An 11,658-nucleotide genomic window follows, 5' to 3' on the forward strand; every position below is an offset into this window, starting at 1 on the left:
TTTTTTTTTTTTTTTTGAAACAGTAATCACCATGTTTTACACGTGTGTTCGTGTGCTCGCCAATGATCGTGGTAATATGATAGTTAAGAAAAGCTTGAATTTCGTTAATTACTGTTCATACTAGCTCGTTTACACTCAAATGAGATATATGAATGAATCGAAACTATATTGAAAATAATCGTGATAATATAATAGTTAAAAAAAGTTTGAATTTCGTTTATTAAAGGGAGATATATGAATGAATCGAAACTATATTGAGAATGATAGTGAGAATATGATAGTTAAGAAAGCTTGAAATTCGTTAATTACTGCTCATACTAACGAGATGTAATTTTTTTTTTCAATAGTTTAAGTGTGTTTGACTTTTAGCGATTCTACGTTAGCATGTGAATGGAGACAAAATATGTTAAAAAGAACTCATGTTGGTGTTCGAGGATTATTGGGAGTGAGTCCCACATTGGTTAATTTAGTGAAAGATCATGAGTTTACAAGTGATTAATACTATCTCTATTGGAATGAGGTTTTTTTGGAAAACCCAAAGCAAAGGCACGAGAGCTTAAGCTCAAAGTGGACAATATCATACCATCGTGGGAATAATCAAGTAATGTAGTCATGTCGCATGCCCATTTACATTTCTTTAGGACATAAAATACTTTCCCTCGTTCGAATAAAAAGATAGGTACATGAATAAACTTGAGTAACGTGGTCACGACGCATGCCCATTTTACATTATTATAAGACATAATACATAGATAGATTTATATCTGAAAAATACTTACCTATGTGACAAATAAAATGATGTGTAAGAATGAACAAAGACCACATTAAAAATAATTCAGAAGATATGATAGTTAAAACAAAAACATTTAAAAGGATCGATAATTACCATATATACCAATAATACGTACTATACTCAATATCGACAAATTTTTAATAGAATAATTATTCGTCCCACCCATTCTATAGACTATGTCAACGTGTGAAATATTTAATATCTACATAAATAATTCAGTTCTTCTCAGTCTAATAATTATAATATTGCATTCTGAGTACAAAATCTAATGCAATCTAATTCAGTCCAGTGAACTTCACCAATATACCTCAATCAAGCAGCAACAATTTGGTATTAAGAGGTTGCACCTTCCTTCCTGACATTTGTACTCTAGACAGAAGTGAAGGAGCACGGTTTGTTGGATGATGAAAGTCCCACGTCGGCTAATTTAGGAAATGATCATGGGTTTATAAGCGGGGAATACTAACTCCATTGGAATGAGGCCTTTTGGGGAAGCCCAAAGCAAAGCCATGAGAGCTTATGCTCAAAGTGGACAATATCATACCATTGTGGAGAGTCGTGTTCGTCTATCACTGTTCAAGATGAATTTTAAGGTTCAGTTCTTACAGGGAACCCAAAAACAAGGAGGTGTAACAAGATACAAACCTTTAATTGATGTAATGAAAACATTATTACAACAAACATTATTACATGAAGCATTGCATTAATCGAAAAGAACACTATGGTCATGGAAAAACGATTCTTGTGTAAGATAACTCCAAGAGAGGGCATGAACCAAACATGATTAAAATAAATTATTTGTAGAAGACTGTTCATCACCACAAAAGAAGTTTCTTTCTAATCAAACAAGTCGTAGTAAAGCTTTAACTGCACAACTCATAAAGGATTTCAGCTTTGGTTTCAATCACCAACAAAAGAACTTCACCAAAATAAGCTTCAATACTCTTAGTTTTAGGAAGGCAAAGAGACGTACCAAAATGTCCGTGAAGAACAACCCTCTGGCCGCAAATGGATGATCGAGGAAGAGATGATTTGGAGTTTCCCCATCATGGAAAATTTAAGCTCCTGCTAAAGGAAAATTTAAACCTTCTTTGGTAGTTTGCTTTCCCAAACAAGGTTCACATGGAGAGGATTGACGCTGGAACAGCTGTGGTTACAAAATAGATATTAAAAAAGAACAATAATTAACATGAACATTCTGAGAGTTAACAAGAACAAAATATATAAGTGATTTTGTAAGACTTCCAAACCAGCATATAACCTATATTAAAATGTAAAAATAAAAAATAAGAAAAGAATGCTACAACAATACATAATCAGAACATAAGCTCATTTTATATCCATTTAGGTATTTACATCTTCCAAATTGGACAAGGAAGACTCTATTTGATTTACAAAGCCTCCCAAAACCATTCGACGTTGAAGGAATTCATCATTCGGCGAATTAGAGCCAAAATTCTTGTACTAACTAGACGCCTCCTCATCGGAATCAGATTGACTATCAAAGTTGATATTGTAAGTTTCATTTACAGCCTTCTCCATGTTAAGGCTGTCTGCCTGTAACCTATCTTTCAAGTCATCCAGAATGAAAGGTTCAATTAGTTTCCAGAACCATGTGGCGTTGCTTCCAAGTAAGCCTATCCAATACACCCTGCCCTTCCTTTTCACCTTGCAAGACATGGACTTTTCTCCCAGAGATTTAACAATCTTCGCAACACCCTCACGACTTCCCTTTAGCTTCAGTACGAAATCCCCTGACGATATCCTGCAGCCTCCATACATGTACCAGTAAGCAAGAACACGAGGTGAAAGCCACCGGTGAATTAGATTAGGGATTGCAGGATGGCCTCGTGGCCAAAACTGATCGGCATAGAAACCAAAATATGAATGCGAAACGGTGCAGAATTTATATGGTATATCTGTATCACTATCGCTTGACTTTGAAGCAGGATGTAACCACTCATGATATTGCTCATATATGTGTCTCCTCAAACGAGAGTGGGTGCTACGATCTTCGTGGAATTCAAATTGGATCCTATGATTCTTCCTCCCTTCATCAGATTCGATCTCCAGGCCACCTAATAACAACCCTACTAAAATCTCCCTTTGTTCTTTACTCAACTTCAAGCTTACTGGCTTCTTAATCTCCTTCCTACTCAAGCTTAGGACATAATCAAGTTTCTCCATTAATGGAGGATCAATGTCGTACTTTTTCTGACACATCAAATCATATATTTTTTCAGCCTTCAAATAATCCCCACTTAACAGGTACCCACTTAAAATAATGTTGCATGAACGAGCACTTACACCAATTTCTCCATTTGTTTGCATCTGGCTAAATATTTCTTCAGCCCTGTCGAGATTACCAACTTTTACCAAAGAGTTCAAATATATGCTGTAAATAGTACGATTTGGTTTACACTTCTCAAGGCACTGGGAGAAGGTTAACTCTAACTTATCATGTAAGCTTAAATTGAAAAACATATTCATCAAATCAACATAAGCTGGCTTGAGGGGCTTTAAATTACTCTTTATGAAGCCTTCCATGACGGATTCTGCAAGTGTTACCTCTTCAACTTTACATAAAATCCCAATAATTGTCTGATATGCTGCAGCACTTACAGAGTTCAACTGCTCCATCTCCCTAAATATCTCGAAAGCTTTCATCGGATTACCCACCTTTGCATATACTTCCATTTTGTAAACAAAAGCCTGAGATGGCATGCTACCATCAAAAGACTTAAGTTTAAGCCACGATCTTTCTGCTTCCATCACATCCCCCAATTTCGAGCTCGCTCTCAAGATGGATACAAGGACTTCTCTTTCTTCCTCAATTCCTGCTTGTTGCATTTCTTTCCTTAGTGACATTATCCTTTCTTTGTCTACAGTATCCTGATAACTATGTAGCCAAATTAGACCAGCATATATATCTTTATGCAACTCAAGTCCAGTTGTTACCAGATTGTGATATATGAACTCAGCCTGTTTAAGATGATGCTTTGACAAATCCCCTGGTTTGCTCAAGAGAGCTTTAAAGAGAGAATTGTGCAAGCTAAGACGTGGTTCGTAACCTCCTAACTGAATCATACGATTGTAAATGGCACTTGCTTCCTCTATGCATCCTTGGATAGGTGCACTAAGGTAGGCAACAATCAATATATGAAATGTGGATTCACTTGGCACACATCCCTGATTAATTATATCATCAAATACTTCCCGACACTTTGAGAACTTCCGTTCCTTGCCCATGTAATCAGCAAGCTTAGTAGCTAAAGCATAATCAAATCGGTACCAATGTTGTTGCATCATCCACTTGTACACCTAATCTCAAAAATGAAGAAAATTAAGAAATGGGAAGAAAACAATATCACAAACATAGATTCTAAAGAACAAAGCACAACAATATTCCAGAAATTGCACACTTCCAAATAACTTTCCTATCAATTGCATTCCAAGTAGCTATACTTATACGAACGTGTATTTTGCGGGTGTTATAGTAGAACATAATAGAATCAAAACGAAAACTAACCCTAAAAGCAGTCTCATTTTCGCGAATACGCAAACAATGCACGATGACATAGGCCGCATCATCCTGCTTCATCCATTTCCTCTGAGCATTAAGCAGTCGTATCAATGTTCCCGGCTTATGTGCCGGCAATTCTTTACAAAGCCAAGCCAATTTGGATCTACGCCATTGCTCCGGCAACTCATCCAGCTCCTTGACTTCAAGCGCAGGCGCTCCCAAGTGTTTCAAATCCGCCGACGCAAACCCCTCAGCGCCAGTACTGTATGGAGAACACAAAGGCTCTTCAGATTCGGCCGGGGAATCCCGGTCATGCACCAACGCTTCAACGGAAGAACTGGAAGCAAAGGCAGGAATCCTCGTAAGTTGTCGTCGTCCTTTCGCTGAATATGTTGGGATAGAGAGAGAACGGATGACGTAGTTCCGGCAACGGAAGTGGTGGTGGCATAGAGGGAAGGAAAGAGTGAGAGAGCGGAGAAGGGTGACGGTGGCGAAGGCAGAGGTTCGAATGGACATGGAGGAACTCGAAGGAGAGTTCAGAAGAACTGTCGATGATGAAACCTTGGGCTTAGGGTTTACAAGGTTCATCTTTTACACGGACGGCAACCAAGGGGAAACTCGGAAGTTTTACGACACAGATGAACCGGAAAAACCAAACCCTTCGTCGGTTCGGTTCAGCCGGATCAATCCGTTTTGTCTCCATGTAAGAGGAGGCCACGCCGTGCAGTGAAGTGCCGAATCAATTCGGTTTCCGAAGAATCGGGCCGAAATCCAACCGAACTTATCGACTCTTTTTCAAATGTTAAACCGATTTAACTAATAAACCGGACCAAACGGGCGGGGTTTCTCTCTTAAATCTATTTTTCATTAATTATTTGTATTTTTATTTTGAATATACTTAATTAGTTAATTAATTATTTGATCTTCCTCTACCAAAATTAATATAGTTAATTATATTAATTAGAATATATCAGTAATGATTTATTACTTATTTACTAAAATTATTAATAAATTCTATGAAATTTAAATATTAAATATTTACAAGTTACAATACATCATTAATATTAATTACAAACTTTAAACAATTTTAATTTTTTTTAAAAGTAGGAATGGGTTGTAACCTTATTTTCAAGATTGTCAGGTTAACCCGACCAAAAAAATCTCGATGTTAATTATATATTAATATTTCAAATATAATAAAGTTTTGTTTCCATTAAAGAAGATATTTTTCTTTTTCATTGAGTATCTCATACTCAATTAGATAGGTAGGGACATTAAGGATTTTTTAAAATTATCATCATATAAAAAATTTTGTTTTTAATTTATTTATATATATATGTATAATATTAAGAGAGAAAATGTTCTACACGGCAGATAAAATGAACAAATTATTGGAGGATGAAAGTCTCAGGTCCACTAATTTAAGAACGATCATGCAATTATAAACAAAGAATTTGAGGCTTTTGGGGAACGCCAACCAGAATTGTTCATAGTTTGGCTAGGAATTTTCAAAGTTCATTGGATCAAAGCAAGAGAATCATTAAAGAAGATCCCAAGAAGAAAAGATTGATAAAATAACAGGAATCTTACTAAACCGTGGCTTTTAATTGCTACAATTTGTATAGTTCACAACACACATTCGAAACATGAACTTGAAAAGAAGCAGAAGGAATCAGCTTTATACAAACGAACAGTGAGCAGAATCAAAGATGAAGAAATCAATCTCACAAATAAGCATAAACGGATTTGTCTTTCCCTAAACAGCATGGGGAATATGTATAATATATATATATAGAGAGAGAGAGATGATTTAGGATATAGAGAACCTTCTTCTTCTGGGCTTGGTAATGTCGACGCCGTCGTCTATGTTAGAAGTGTCTTTGGAGCCATGGCGGAAGGGGTTTAGTTTCCCGAGCGTTTTGGATACAGAGGAGAAGAAAGTGCCCTTGCTTCTGGAGGGTGCCTTCATGGAAGATGTTCCATGAGAATTCTTCTGCATATCGGATATGTAGAGCTTCATCTTCGTCAATTCCGACCTCAAAGCCTCGTTCTCTTTCACCAGAGACACGTCTGCCTGAACTTGAGTCCTTGTCATGGCAGCGTCTTGGGTGCTTCGGTCGTCCATGCCGCTTCTTAGCTTCAGCTGGTCGTAGTAGAGCGCATGGAGGACTATCTGCACTGGCAACCGCTTGTTCTGGGAGGCGTGTACCCGCGCTTCGTAGGACAGCTTCAATGGATCCATCACACTGCATACCTTCTCCCGTTCGATCTCATCAAGATTGGGGTGTGCCTGAGAGTTAATTCATTGGTTGATCAAAGAAGATAAGGTAATTGAATGAATACCAAATTAAATGAATAGAGTAATACCTTGAGATAGATATCAATGGCTCGGTATAGATCATCGTCGACCTTTCGTGCGACTTTGGGGATGATATTGGCTATGCCGTTAAATTTTGATATGATGAGTTCGGGATAGGTGGCGATCTCGCCGAGGTAAGCGTCTACGGTCTTGGCCACTCTCTGGAGGGAAACGGAAGCAACGTCCTTGTAATCGCCGGCGTTGAAGACAGCCACGCTCTTCTCCCTTTCCACAAAACCAGAGATTATCCTCCTTACACTTTCCAGGTCGAAAAGCCTCTCCCCGTCGTAGGTGAATGATAAAACCAGAAGATCGTCTACTGTCACGTGTTCTAGAATCATCGAAATCCTCTTCTCAAGCTCGTTCTTGCAGGGAGATGAGGTTTTAAGGTAAATCGCAGATCGGAGAATGCAGCAGAGGAAGTGAATAGGGAAAGCGGCTTTCTCAGAGGGCAAAAGACCGACAATCGATTCCAGTAGTTCACGTTGCCTGCTACTTCCGTCAGATTCACTGAAATCGCCCGATCTGACTCCGCTTCCGGAGTGGTCGCGGACTAGATCCCGTAGCGATCTCTCAGCGTATGTAATCAGAGCACCTGAGAGAGTTAACGTTTTCGCACCACGGTTCTTCATCGCAGCCATGATTTTGCCGAAGAATCCGATGTCAAGAACGGATAGCTCCTCAGTCCACCAATTTGGAGGCGACCGACTCGGATAGTTTGCTTCGTTACAGGCCTAAACATTCCAAAACTCAAATTACTCATGATAAACCAGAGCAGACAACATCACAGAAGCACTCAATGATCAATCGCTACTATTAATTTCAATTACCTTAGAACTAATAACTTCCACACATTTCTGAACAATATAGAGATCTTCAGCCATGGGAAGGAGATGGTAACAAGACTTCAGCACCGCTACCGCTCCAGACAGACTTGAGAGAGCCACCTGTGAGAGGAAATCCTCCGTCCGTCCGGCGAGGTTGTTGTCGCAGTACTTATCCGTCATTTGTAGATACTCCGCAGCACATCGTAGAGCTGCAACGTTGTGTACCGTAATTTCGAAGTTCACACCATAACAGAACTTCGCTGCCTTCTCAAAAATCTCAGCACCGCCAGGAATATCCGTCAGATCGATCCGCGTTAGGTCCGCCTCCGTGGATTCCACAATCAATTTCCGTATAAAGTTACTCTTCGCTACCAACATGAACTACAACGGAAACAGAATCGGAAACTTTCACACACACGCACATTCACAAATCAAACAGATAAATCCAAGGAGTTTTCGTTCTCATACCTTGTGAAGAGAAAAATGAGCTTCGCCGACTGCAACCACGACATCCGTCGGAATATCTTGAGAAAAAACCCTGAAAGAGAAGAGTTCAGAATCAGAAAATCTCAAAGCATCCGCTAGTCCCTGCGAAAGAGATGAACACATACCATTGTCCAGTTCGCTCCATGGCAATGGACAGCCTGGTGTTTCCCTTGACGGAGGAAGAAGCCATGCTTGAGTGGAGGGAGCTCTGTGTCTAAGGTTTTAACTAAATTCTTCTATAAAATGGCCACGCCGTTGGCTACAGTCTTGAGACCCAAATGACAATTATACCCCATCCACTGTTTCGGATCGACGTGGACCAATCAGCTTTAAGTTTAATCATCAACGAGGGAATGAGAAATTCCTCACTTTTGATTGGACAATTCTGTCGACAATTATAACAATAATATTCCTCATAATTACTCAAAAAAAAAAAAACATTTATTTATTTCTTTTATAAAATATTTAATATTCCTATGGAGATTTGAAATTATGTATTTTATCGAGCAGATATTGTCTTCTTTACGAGCAAATATTGTCTTCTTTAGGCTTCTCCAACCAATGTGAGACATCACCATCGACATCACAATCCTCTCCAACCAATGTGAGACATCACCATCGACATCACAATCCACCCCCTTTAGGGCCCAGCGTTCTCACCGGCACTCTTTCCTTTACAATCCACCCTCTTCAGGGCCCAGTGTCATCACCGGCAAAGTGGGACCCCTCTTTCCTTTACAATCCACCCTCTTCAGGGCCCAGTGTCATCACTGACACTCTTTCCTTTCTTCAATCGAAGTGAGACCCCTCACCCCCTTCAGGGCTCATCGTCTTCACTGGCACTCTTTTCCTTTACAATCCACCCTCTTCAGAGCCCACCTTTCTCCAATCGAAGTGAGACCCCTCACCCCCTTCAGGGCTCATCGTCTTCACTGGCACTCTTTTCTTTTACAATCCACCCTCTTCAGGGCCCAGTGTCCTCACTGTCACTCTTTCCTTTCTCCAATCGAAATGGGACCCCTGCCAAATCGACCTTCTTTAGAGCCAGCATCCTTACTCGCACCCCTTTAGGACCAGCATCCTTACTCACACACTGTCTCGTGTCTACCCCTATAGGGAACAGCTCCTCGTTGGCACATAGTCCGGTGTCTACCTCTGATACCATTAGCAGATATTGTCCTCTTTGGGCTTTCCCTTTCAAGTTTCCCCTTGGTGTCTACCTCTGATACCATTAGCAGATATTGTCCTCTTTGGGCTTTCCCTTTCAAGTTTCCCCTCAAGGGTTTAAAACGTGTCTGCTAGGGGAAGGTTTTCACACCCTTATAAAGTGTGTTTTGTTCTTCTCCCCAACCAATGTGGGACATCACACCATCTCATCAAGAGTTCGATATTATTTCATCAAATGGATCAACCTTTTACGTAGAAAGAAAATGAGAGCCGTTTTCTTCTCGTACTTAGGGTTCGATGAATGAATCGTTGTTATTCAATGTATTTAATAATATACTAGTGGGATCCACCAACTTGAGAATGTCTAAAGAAGAGTAATGCCTTTTATCATTGTAGGCTGAGATTTGCTTTGTTGGATCTAGAGTCTAGTAATAACTTTCGCATTATTAATTATTTTACAAAAAAAATTCTCTCATTTACATATTATTGTATTTTAATAATATATAAAAAAAATCATACTGGTTTATTATTTTATTACATATACTTAAAAAAAATATATATATATATATATATATTTAATTTATTTGGTTAAATAACTACTTGTGATTAGTAACTATTCAGTATTCAAATCCTTGTGTACGGAAAACGAGTAAAAAAAATATTTTAATAATAAACTTAAATTAAAATGAAATAAATATTTAAAAAACTATTATTTTATTGCAATGATCCAAAATCATAATAATTGATATTGTTTAGTCATAAATATTGATGAAATAAATATAAAAAATACAATTTTTTTTATTTTTAATTAATTTGCTACATTTATTTATTTGAGAAAAAAAAAACTAATAAAAAAACGTGGGATTTAAATAAATAAAATATTAATTATTTTAAATTTCACTATTTTAATCTGGAAAAACGCATAATATTGATATAAATATTTTAAAATAAAAACAAAATCTACAATTAGTCATTTAATAAATAAGATTAAATTATTAAATTTATTTTCAAATTTATTATTTTCTTAACTAAACAATTAGTCATTTAACAAAAAAAAAAAAAAAAAAAAAAAAAAAAAAAAACTACATAATTAATGTTTTTATTATCAACAGAAAATTAAAAAATTAAAAAATTAAAAAAGAAAAGGAAATAACAGTGATGGTGAAAGTAAATAAATAGATTAATGATTGTAAAATGGGGTAAAAAAAAAAAAAATTATCCACGTAATCATTGTGGGTCCCACTAATTGATTAGGGTTTGACGGTGTTGTAATATTCTTGTGGGTCCCACAATGTCCTAAGCCAGCTTTGGATTGGATGAGATGGATATGGGTGCCAGCAGACATGATTGCGAGACCCGGCCCATTTTCCGGTCTCCAAAAATTTCTGGACCACAAAAACCAGTGGCTCTCCTTCTTCCACCTATTGGGCCCCTCGCTTCTTGGCCCTTCTTCTGCCACGTCATTTCACCTCTGATTTGACACGTTATCTCAATCTTACTCACATCTTGTACAGGATAACAACCCGGGCTCCACTCTTTGTGTTATAATCAAATGGTTTTCTCACACGTGGCAGGTAATCACCTCACCCTCACCCTCACCCTCACCCTACCATGGTCAAAATTTCCTTTTGACCCGGTCGGGTTGGAATCCGTCTCGAATGAGGTGAAAATTTTATAGAAAATGAAGGATAATGTAGGAAGATGTTTTTCTCGGTTAGCTTAATCGAACTTGAAACAGAGATTATATTCTATAATAAGATGTCTATTTAGTCTATAGAATCGGGTTCTCGGACTTTGCATGAAAACTCCGAGAATTAGGAGAATGAGCTAAATAGTGTCGGAGATGGAGATCACGTTCCCTTGTCCGTTCTTATCTATGACTCTCTGTCAAATCTTCATCCCGCTCTACTCACTTTCAATATATTTTTTTCCTCTGTAAATAAATAAATAACGGTGTGAAATATACTTGATAAATAATATATATTTATATTACAGGTAAAAATCCTCTCTTATAATATTAAAATTTTAATTTTTAGAAATGAGGTAATTGAATTTTTTTTTATTTTTTTTTATTTTTAACCGAATTTTCTATAGATAGGAATTTGAAATAGGGACGTGAAAAGCTTTCCCGTCCTCACCTCATTGTTAGATGAACACGACTCTCCACAACGGTATGATATTCTCCACTTTGAGTGACTATTCTCCTAAATTAGCTGATATATGACTTTCATCATCCAACACCTCCCCTTAATCAAGGCTCGACTCCTTTCTACAATGGTATGATATTGTCCACTTTGAGCACAAGCTGTCATGGCTTTGCTCTGGGCTTCCCCAAAAGGTTTTATACTGTAGAGAGTATTCCTTGATTATAAACCCGTGATCGTTACCTAAACGGTAACTAGCTGAGGTAAGACTTTCATCATCCAACACTCAAAAACTTGCAAAAAAAAAAAAAAAAAAAAAAAAAAAAAAAAAAAAAAAAAAAAAAAAAAAAAAAAAAAAA

The 11,658-nt window shown here is 37.6% G+C and overlaps 2 protein-coding genes across 4 annotated transcripts; both read right to left on the reverse strand.

Moving 5' to 3' along the window:
• Positions 1-892: 892 nt before the first annotated feature.
• Positions 893-4,899, reverse strand: LOC111789154 (pentatricopeptide repeat-containing protein At2g15820, chloroplastic-like). 3 transcript variants are annotated; one of them, XR_002814277.1, is made up of 4 exons: positions 4,323-4,899; positions 2,150-4,114; positions 1,767-1,940; positions 1,308-1,365 (listed from the first exon to the last, which is right to left on the reverse strand). XR_002814277.1 is itself a non-coding variant. In XM_023669814.1 (2 exons), the coding sequence occupies exons 1-2, from the start codon at positions 4,830-4,832 to the stop codon at positions 2,258-2,260; spliced, it is 2,367 nt and encodes a 788-aa protein (XP_023525582.1). In that variant the 5' UTR covers positions 4,833-4,899; the 3' UTR covers positions 2,107-2,257. The 3 variants fall into 3 exon arrangements, 1 of the variants encoding a protein (XP_023525582.1); XR_002814278.1 differs by having other exon boundaries at positions 893-1,940; XM_023669814.1 differs by lacking the exons at positions 1,308-1,365; positions 1,767-1,940 and having other exon boundaries at positions 2,107-4,114.
• Positions 4,900-5,882: 983 nt separating this feature from the next.
• LOC111788802 (root phototropism protein 2-like) lies at positions 5,883-8,260 on the reverse strand. The gene is made up of 5 exons (XM_023669319.1): positions 8,114-8,260; positions 7,971-8,040; positions 7,506-7,883; positions 6,684-7,409; positions 5,883-6,606 (listed from the first exon to the last, which is right to left on the reverse strand). The coding sequence occupies exons 1-5, from the start codon at positions 8,176-8,178 to the stop codon at positions 6,127-6,129; spliced, it is 1,719 nt and encodes a 572-aa protein (XP_023525087.1). The 5' UTR covers positions 8,179-8,260; the 3' UTR covers positions 5,883-6,126.
• Between the last annotated feature and the right edge of the window lie 3,398 nt (positions 8,261-11,658).

The sequence above is a fragment of the Cucurbita pepo genome, chromosome LG02 (genome assembly GCF_002806865.2).
Source record: "Cucurbita pepo subsp. pepo cultivar mu-cu-16 chromosome LG02, ASM280686v2, whole genome shotgun sequence".
NCBI lineage: Eukaryota > Viridiplantae > Streptophyta > Magnoliopsida > Cucurbitales > Cucurbitaceae > Cucurbita > Cucurbita pepo.